We start from the raw sequence: 9,554 nt of genomic DNA, 5'->3' as shown, positions 1-9,554 counted from the left end.
AGTGATGATCACAATAATACATAATAACAAGAACAATCAGAAATGGTAAATAAAGATAGATATTGAAGAATACTTTGATTTGACTATGGTTGGAAACGTCAACACTGTCTAGCAAGTGGAAGCGACAACCAAGTCGACCAAAACTATTGTTGAACATTACACATACTCAACAGTTTGCTTTCAACAGCCTTTTTTTTGTCTCCAACCAAGAAATTAATCTGTATGCTGTGACAATGGTTTTTGTAGGGGCTTTATCTAAACACCATCTTTAGTATTGACAAATGTGTGAAGGCTAAACCGCAGTATCTCAAAGGATATTTTATTACGAGTTTCTTCCATGCGATACACGTTTTATGTACAAATGTTTGGAACGGAAAGACACAACTTAACATCTTATATCACAAGAGATAAATATTTGGCCCAACAAACGTGATTTCTACTTTTCTGTGTAAACTAAAGGTTTTCTTTTCAATTAAAAATAGTGTAAAACACAATTCCCTCAAATAGAACACCCAGACTGAAGGCCACTAATAGACACATAGCACTATTGATACTACTTTTGGAAATCTACATTAGTGTGTCTCAACAACTACAACTGTAATTGTAAGCAGCAATTTTTTTTTTTAATCCACTATCATTAAAGCTCTAGAAAAAACAAAATGAAACCATATCAATATTTGCTTCCACCCCATGGTAATTTTTAAAAAGGCCACTTATTACATGGAAGGTTTTAAAAGCTTTACGGCAAAACGGGAAGGCAGTATTTTGCTAAAAGTGAAGGCTTTAGGGACGCCCAATAATAAGACCAAACAACATCTGAACCAAACTACCTGCAAATATTTCAATGACCTGCTTTGTTAGTTGACAATGTAACCATGGCATAAAATGTTTTAAACACTTTAAAAAATATATATGAGGAGGAGGAAGAAAATCTACTTCAGATATTGACGACAATTTCTGTTTTGTAGTGACGCTTGAAGCAAACAACACTTTGTGGAGTAAGACGCTCAGCCTGCTTTCAATCACGGAGGGAGACAATGGAACTCAGCTAGCTTATTCAAAACATTCCTCCTGACTGTAACAGCTTTAAACAGAGCGTTCAGACAGACTGGCTTCCGTCCAGAAGACAAACTGACACAAATAAAACAGTGAACAGGATTCTGGTCATGAAGGCAACTAAAAACACTTTGTTCCATTTAAACAGAAACTCGCGGTGGTTGAAATACGCCAATGTAGTGTGAGAGACAAATAAGTGAGAGAAAAAAAACAGAACATTTGGATAATCCATCTAGCGCTGATGTCCGATTGTCAGTTTTCTATTAAAACTTATTCTTTTGGCCCATTTTTAAAAATTCTTACACCAGGAAGTGAACTTAAAAACTAGGCAGTGTCGTCAACCGTCATCTTCATCATCTGACATCTTTCCCGATAGAGATCACTGAGCTGCTAGAGCGCCTCCTGCTGGCAAAGAAGGTCTGATCCTCTTGGCGGCAGATTCCTCCACGGCAAAGGTGTAGTTGTACTGAGGGGAGGGGGATTGCAAAAAAAAAAAAAATCAAAACAGAAAATACAATGTGCAAAGTTTGACAAATCACAGAGTTTTGGCTGAGTTTGAGCTGCGTGTGACTGTACCTCATTCTCAATGTCCTTCACAGACTTTATGCGAATGTGGCTTATTTGAGAATTCAGATTCTAGGAGAGAAAAGTCAGAGAAAAAATGAAAACGTATTTACGTGTTGAATTTTACAACCTACAACTTTAAAAGTTAAATATTTCTCAATTAAACGTTTAACGTGACATAACAAATCTCTAGATATTTTATTTTTTTCCATCTCCAGACTTCAGTAAATCAGTTATGATGAGTTCATTAAGAAAACAGCATATCTAGTACATACCAGCAGTGTGCAAAATACAAGGAGGTCCAGGGGGTCTGACCCCCCACCCCCTCCCAAATTAACCCATGAGACCTCCTGAAAGCCTCAAAGCACTCATATTTTTTCAAAAAGCAAAAAATAAGATATATTATTGTTACTAATGGTCACTAAAATGTCTTTAAGATCACCCCGTCAGATATTCAATTTAAAAAAATATATGTATTATTCACAAAAGGGAAAAAGGACCAGTTTTACACAAAGTCGCATCCATGAAATATTGTAAGGAAATGTTTAGGAAATTTAGATTGGTAACAACCATGAGGTTGGGGATCCCCGATTATTGATGAGTATTTCACACACTGCATGCCAGCATATTATGGCGAACAATTCTATGGTTCTTTAGAAGGAGAGGAAGCTCTTATACTTTTACTAATGACAGAAAAGTATCAATTCATCACAACGTCGGGCGCTTTTTTCGGAAACACTGACGCTCAGTCGTACCGTGCTGTTTGGCTCGACGTCAAACTTTGGGTGAAGGCTGAAGGGAACTCCGTCCAGAGCTGCGGAGAGAGCGGAGGTCAGCGGAGGTCAGCGAAGGAGCAGTTAGCTGCACCCTCTCACGGGTCAGTCGTGAAGGCAGAGAAGAGTGAACAGTGAGCCCCCCCAGTGTCTGATGTGGCTTCTGCTACCTGTGATTCCCTGGATGCTGCAGTCGGCTGGTTTGTCCAGGTCGTCCTTGTGGAGGCTGTGTCGTCTCTGGCTCAGCTTGTTGCAGTGAGGCGCCTGGCGAGGTGGAGGGTTGCTACGGAGACAAGCATGAACACAATCAACCCAAAAGGATAAAAAAAAAAAAAAACAACAACCCCAAAACACTCCCATTGTGCTACACAACACGGCCGTTTCAATTTTAAATGTCTCTCTATTTTTACATTCAAGGTTCAAGAACTTTGCACGTCACCTGCTCATGCTGGATGTGCAGTGAAATGACAAAAGCGCAACTCTTACCAGAGACCGTGCAAACAGGAGAGAGAGAAAGAACAGCAAAAACTGAAATAATATCTGAAATAACACTATATACTAGGCGGCAAAAAATATGCAAAGTGTCTAAACGATCATGAAAGTGTCTCAAAGATTAGATTAGATTTCAATTTCTATTTCTATTATGTGATTTAAAGATTTTTTTTGTCAAAAGTCACAAAACATGGCAGTGAAATGTTGGTGTGGCAGAACCCGACGTGATTGTGCATGCAAGGCAGTTTTGTGAAAAATATTGATATTGAACGCCAACGCCAAAAACGGTTCAAAATGACTTTTCCGTAGAATTGACATATCGATACTACACCCCCCCCCCCGGGACAGAAATTCTGCGGGATTTCAGCGCGATCCCATCCCAAGCACTCCACCCCCCCAACGAAACTTCCACGGTTGCTAGTATTGAAAATCAGATCAAAAATCAATACTTTTCGACATGTCATAATAAAGTCCGAATTCCAGTATCGTGACAACACTAATGCGAGGAATAAAGAAAGTTTCAAAAAGTGGCAAGTGGCAGTTAAATATAAGTTTTACAAGTTATGTGTATGTTGAGTATGGATAAGGGTATTTGAAGTGTTATGCAATACTATACAACGGAACGGAACGGAACAAGTTGCTTGGCCTTTATTGTGAATCAATATTTTTTCTAATCCACACAAAAGTCCAAATGGGAGAGAGCGATAACGTCTTCCCCTGGGGGTTGTGAGGGTGTGCGTGTGGTGGTGGTGGTGGTGGGAGAGCTGCGGCCACCTGGGTCTGAGGGGCTGAAGAGCAGACGGCTGATCCAGACTCAGTCCGCGCAGGTCAAGGGTCATGCTGCGGGGCTTGACCTGGGGAACGGCGCTGGTGAAGTAGCCCTTCCTGCACCACAGCACGTAGCCGTTGATGTCCCTGCGGAGAGGAGTAGCACTATGTTATTTAGCTCAACGACGCTTGATCGAGGAGTGTGTATGTGTGTGTGTGTGAAGATGAACCCTACCCCACGTATGTGTAGTGCTGCAGCATCATTTTGCTCTTGGCCGTCAGTTTAATGTCCAACACAGCCGAGTCGACGCTGCCCACTGGCACCAGGCGCACACACACGCGCTTCTTCTTTGAAACGTTGGCCCCTGAGGGACGGAGACAGGCAGGCAGGCAGGCAGGCAGGCAGGCAGGCAGACAGACAGACAGACAATCAAACATGGTTAATAAAGAAAATATTGTAGACAAAGAGTTCATCTGTGAGCGAGCGAGCGAGCGAACGAGCGAGCATGTGTGTGTGTCTCCTCTTGCCTTTATTGTCAAGTGTCAACCTCTGGTGCATCTGGCTAATTAATTTATGTATTTATTTTGGAATCATTTCCTGTAAATGTAAACAATTTTGGGAAAAAAACAAAACAATTGCACTGATACCAATCCCTGTGCCGGGTATCAGTGCCAATAGTGGGGTTGAGTACTCTACTCACGTGCAGATACCACGACACCAATACCAGTTGTTACTGTTAAATTTGTGCTTGTAATGCTGTGTAACTTGTGAAAGTCACCCTGTTCTTGAAAAACATGCCGAGGAATGTTGAAAAAAAAAAATTTCAAAGTAGTTCTATAATGGCCTTATTAAGTACTTGTAGGGCTGCGTGATTTTGGACAAAAATTAAAATCCAGATTTTTTTTCTCTGAAAACTCGATTTTCGATTTCAATTTCATTTTTTTTGGTAAAACTACAATAAAACAATGTAATAAATTATTTCAAACATTTTATCTTTATTTCTAAAGGAAAATAGCAAACACATTTCCCTATTGGGAATAAAGTGCAAATGAAAGATACTGTAAATCCTCCTTGGGTTTAGTAAAGTGACAACATTTACAGTCTTCTTGACCAAACAAAGATGAATCCCTTGGGATTAATGAAGGTAGAATCTCACTTTCACCAAACTTCACTTGAAAATGAACAGGTTCTTCATAAACAGAGATGAAGTTCCATTATTTGGGAATAAAGTGAAAATTTCTGAACCAAACACAAACAAATCCCCCTGTGGATAAAGTGACAAACTTAACAGTCTTTCACCAAACATCACTTTAAAAATAAAAGCTTTTTCTAACACCTTGAACAACGATGAATTAATAAAGTGCAAATCCTTCCCATTTGGAAGCAAACTGGAAGTATGCGAGAGGAAAATGGATTTTAAGGTTTTCCTTTTTTTTTTTAACATCTTGACTAATAAATCCGATTTCGATTTAAAATCGATTAATTGCACAGCCCTAAGTACTTGGTATCGCTACTTGTTCTGTAACAAAGCGATATGTGTGCATCACTAAAATCAATTTCTCTCAATCAATTATCTGTTTTAAATTGTGCTGCCACTGCTGCCGAGATCCGTGCTAATGCTTTTAAATGAAAGAATCCCTCTCACACTGTGGTGAGAAGCACTGTTTTTTCTATTGTGTGTGTATGTCATGTCACACACATGCGTCACTACGGCCTCAACAGGTCAGATGTCATCGTGCCACAGGCGTATCATGAGACAAAAAAAAAAATGTTTGTTTTTGTGCGAGCGCTCACTTGGCTCGAGGTGCTCAGCGATGTAACAGCAGCCGTGAGGGATGGACTCCTTGTCTGTGATCAGCTGGATGTCGGACACCACCATCCCACCGGCCGACTCCTGCACAGACGGAGAGAGATCCTCAGCCGGGGAGAGAGAGAGAGTGAGAGGGAGAGAGAGAGCGAGAGAGAGAGGGAGAGAGAGAGAGAGGGGAGAGAGAGAGAGGGGAGAGAGAGAGAGAGAGCAAAAGAGAGGGAGAGGGAGAAAGAGAGAGGGAGAGAGGGAGAGAGAGAGAAAGAGAGAGAGCGAGAGACAAAGGGGCTGCTGGGAAACAGACGGCTAGCCGTTACCTTGCTGTAGCAGAGGTAATATCCCGCCTTCATGGCAAAGCTGCGGGTAAAGTTTGCCGCCGCTCCATCTTCTGTGATGCTGATCTGCAGCGGAAAAAGGAGGAAGTTTGAATCCAACAGACAGGCCTCAGAGGATTGCAAACAGAGGTAGCGTTTGGTAGCCGCCGCTAAGTGTTAGCTGAGTCAAACAACAGGGATAAACTCTGGCTGGAGAGGTGCAATTACTATGACTGTAATTTCCTTGAAATAGCAGCTGGTGACAGAGACTCAGGTGCCACACCACATCTTTTATTCTGCTTGACTGCCTTCCCAGAACCTATGGATACAGCTGCTCAGAGTTTGGTGGTTGGTCAAAATCAGTGCCAATTTGCCACATTTTCTGTTTTAATAACATCAATTTTCCTCTCTGTCCTGTCAGTGAAGTCCTCAGGCGTAAGGAAAATCTGTATTTTTTAAAAACTTTTTGTCCCCGCGCTGCTTTAATAGAAAATGCGTTTTAAAACACACAGCGCTGGAAAATATCCTTGTGTGATGTCACAGGGGACGAAGGACAACACCCACAGCCAGATGTCTGCGCAGTCGTCTTCTTTCAAACGTGTGGACGGTCCAACAGTGCTAGCTGGAAACTATGAGCAAACGTTTTCTTGACATTTACTGGTGTGAAGTTGCTCCACATGTGTGCAAGTGTGTATAGGCTGGCGCAAGACTCCTACTCTGATTATAGTAAATAGCAACTCTTCTGATGAAACTGCCTGGTTCCTCTTTCATTGCCGGAGTTAATACGGTGGGGTCGTTCAGAGAATAATGATTGGTTTACAGCATTTAGGAGCTTTGATGTGTGATTCTGCAGCAGACAGATAAAAAAGAAAAGAAAAGTGGGAAGTGGCCTGACTTTGTGAGATTATAACTCTTGGTTTCTCTCCTACCAGGCTGAAATCTCTGGGGCAGGTGCTGCTGTTGGAGGTCCAGGCCACGGCCGTGATTGGCCGGACGGCACTGCGCTCCATCAAAGACATCTGAGGGGGAAAAGAATAATTAAAAAAAAAAAAAAAAATCATTCATTAACGCAGTGAACGGCAAAGGTAAAAGGCACCCAAGAGGGTTTAGTCTTTCTGTTTTTCTGCTATTCAGACCAATTCTTTCAGCTACGTCAGCATGGACTGTGCGGAGTGGGAGGAATGAACACATCTGGAGCTGCTGCTGGTTTCCCCACAACTGACCGAATTGAAATATTAATCACCCGAGGCAAAGTACTGGCATCAGTATCACCCGATGAAAGCTGAAACTGGTTTGTGTTTCTTTAAAGGGCTCCCAGTCCCCAACCCACCCGGCAGCACACAAAGCATATCAACTGTTGTCAGTCCGGGGAGGTTTCTTGACGGGAACAAAGACCAAACAACTGCACAGTTAGAAGCAGAAGAACAGAAAATTGGAAGACTGTGACGAGAGAAACTCGCCGTGTCAGCGTGACGGGTAGAGGTGATTCACGAATGCAAACAGGCTTCCATTGACTGTGTGTGACAGCAGGCCTTGTGTGAATCTAGACAGGCATGTTTAGGTAGAGAAGGAAAAGTATTCAACAGGGAATCAGCCCAGAGGCACCGCAGCCATGTTCAGCGCTTGCGTTTTTTTTTCTTTTAAATGTAGTCTATTCCGTAGTTCTACCAACTTAACAGCGCTTCTGGTGATGAAAAAGCACCATTTGCGCATTGATATAGACAGTTACAAACTGCTGTTGAGATGTTTATTCCAGGTACATACGGACAAATACATGAACAATAAAAGTTTGGATTGAATGATTGAAGGAAATGAACACAGCATAGCATGGGAGTAGCTGTAGGAACACTGCTCGAGTGATGTAACAGGTTATTTTTTTTGCGTGATTTGTTTCTCTGCGCCGGGTGTGAGACTCCCTCAGACAACAACAGGTAAGAAAACAAAACAAAACAAAACAGACAACTAAACGAGGCTTTGACACCTTTTGCCGCCAAACTTTCCATCTCGTATCGCGAAAATGTGTGTAGTTATTGGAGAGGAACTTCCACACAGAACTAGCGTACGAAAATAAACACCGGTTTAAAATGTTTGACAACGCACTGACGCGACAACAGGAACTCTACCTGACATTAGCAGCGGCGTTTCCATTTACAAAACATCGCCGCTTCAAGTTCAAAATTAAATTCGGGCGTTTTTATTCCCTTACCGGTCAACATAAAAACGAAAGGACAGGCACACTTACCCTCCTCCTGCGCTCACTTTTGTCTCCCCGAGATGAAACTGGCTGGCAGACGGACAACTTCCCACTCAGACGCCGAAGTTTCTTCCCGGCTGTCAAAGCAGGAAGTAGCCAATCCATTCCGACCTCAACTCCCATGATGCCACGGGGCCCCTCACGTCAGACTTTAAGTCCTAACTCGTACGCGAACACACGGTGGCAGCAGAGAGGAGGGTACGATTGAACAGATCCCCTTTGTAAAGCCTACAGCTTGCAGTGATTTGCTTCTACTCGGCTAAAAACGTGCACAAACATCGGCGGATGTTATTTTCTCACGTAATTGTTGGATTTATTTTAATATCGAGGCTCAAAACGGGAGAAATAAGTATTTATTGCAGTATCTTTATTTCTATTTCTTTCCGAAACATAGCAGCTGACGTGGTCAGACGGCTGCTGGGGATGGGATCGATTCTAATTTACATGGAAATAAGGGTGAGCACGGAAGACAGAGGTGGAGAGGAGGAGAGAATGACAGGCATGTAATGAGAAAAAGGGCAAAAGGTGCGGAGCGGAGAGGAATAAGGAGACCAGTCTTAATAGAGGGACGAGGAGAGTATATTCAACGACAAATTGATTCTGAGTGCTGCAGAAGCACCACCAGATGCATTCGGTGAGAACACGCCATAGCCTCGACGATATACTAGGGGGGGGGGTCCCTCGTAGTGATGCATAAAACACAATAGAAATTAAAGGAAGACCTCAATGGAAATGGTTTGGCTTCACAATGTCACTGAAAAAAAAAAAATATATTTATACTTGATTTCGGCCGATGTTAACAGCCTCATAGGCCTTTGCTTCATATGCTTTGTTAGGCGGCTGATGGGGGTACAAAAACAACGGGGTCTCCGAGGTAGCAACAAAAACCTGGCTGGGGGGTGTGGTCATGTCAGAGCACATCTGGATCGGAGCATCCAGGCGTTCACAAGGCCAGTACAGGCAGATATCAGAGTGTGTTGTTGTTGTTGTTGTTGTTGTTGTTGTTGTTGTTGTTGTTGTTGTGTGGCCTGTTCCATCTTAGACTGGAAAATGGAACTGTGTGTTTATTCAGAGCACTTAGCCGAATTGGCTGATTGGCCACTTAATGAGAGCGAGCCAGCTGTAATCTGTTGGGGCCGAAACAAGAGGGAGAAGAGGCAATTTACCAGTGAGTGGCTCTGTGTGTCTGTCTGGATGTCTGAACATCTGTGTGTGTGTGTGTGTGTGTGTGTGTGTGTGTGTGTGTGTGTGTGTGTGTGTGTGTGTGTGTGTGTGTGTGTGTGTGTCTGCCTGCCTGCCTGCCTGCCTAATGGGGGAGCAGAGCCAGTGTGAGGGAGCACATTCACACACACACTAGCACTGCCTGCTGAGGGATCCATTCATCTTCTCCATCTAGTTCAGCCTCCTGTCTAGAGACATGCACAGCGCTCATATACAAACTCCACTTTGTAATTCTGCTAAAGTGCTGAAATTTCAAAACTGAGGCCTGGCAAATCCGTCTTGCAAAGCTCCAATCTAAAACGTT

General features: G+C 42.9%; 1 protein-coding gene across 1 annotated transcript; it reads right to left on the bottom strand.

The window, feature by feature from the left end:
- Window positions 1-302: 302 nt before the first annotated feature.
- mvb12a (multivesicular body subunit 12A) lies at window positions 303-8,169 on the bottom strand. Its single transcript, XM_076047744.1, has 10 exons — window positions 8,018-8,169; window positions 6,705-6,794; window positions 5,779-5,862; window positions 5,449-5,548; window positions 3,889-4,018; window positions 3,660-3,800; window positions 2,564-2,676; window positions 2,376-2,434; window positions 1,633-1,692; window positions 303-1,522 (listed from the first exon to the last, which is right to left on the bottom strand). The coding sequence occupies exons 1-10, from the start codon at window positions 8,150-8,152 to the stop codon at window positions 1,436-1,438; spliced, it is 999 nt and encodes a 332-aa protein (XP_075903859.1). The 5' UTR covers window positions 8,153-8,169; the 3' UTR covers window positions 303-1,435.
- Between the last annotated feature and the right edge of the window lie 1,385 nt (window positions 8,170-9,554).

This window comes from Nelusetta ayraudi, unplaced genomic scaffold (genome assembly GCF_046127955.1).
Source record: "Nelusetta ayraudi isolate G7.1 ecotype Tasmania unplaced genomic scaffold, CSIRO-AGI_Nayr_v1 ptg000095l, whole genome shotgun sequence".
Lineage (NCBI taxonomy): Eukaryota > Metazoa > Chordata > Actinopteri > Tetraodontiformes > Monacanthidae > Nelusetta > Nelusetta ayraudi.
This window is presented reverse-complemented; position numbering and strand designations above follow the sequence as displayed.

Coding starts and splice junctions, on each gene's coding strand:
- mvb12a (XM_076047744.1), bottom strand. CDS start 8,152: ATGGGAGTTGAGGTCGGAATGGATTGGCTACTTCCTGCTTTGACAGCC. Junction 6,795..8,017: donor AAAGTGAGCGCAGGAGGAGG/GTAAGTGTGCCT, acceptor TTTCCCCCTCAG/ATGTCTTTGATGGAGCGCAG. Junction 2,435..2,563: donor CAGCATCCAGGGAATCACAG/GTAGCAGAAGCC, acceptor CTCTCTCCGCAG/CTCTGGACGGAGTTCCCTTC.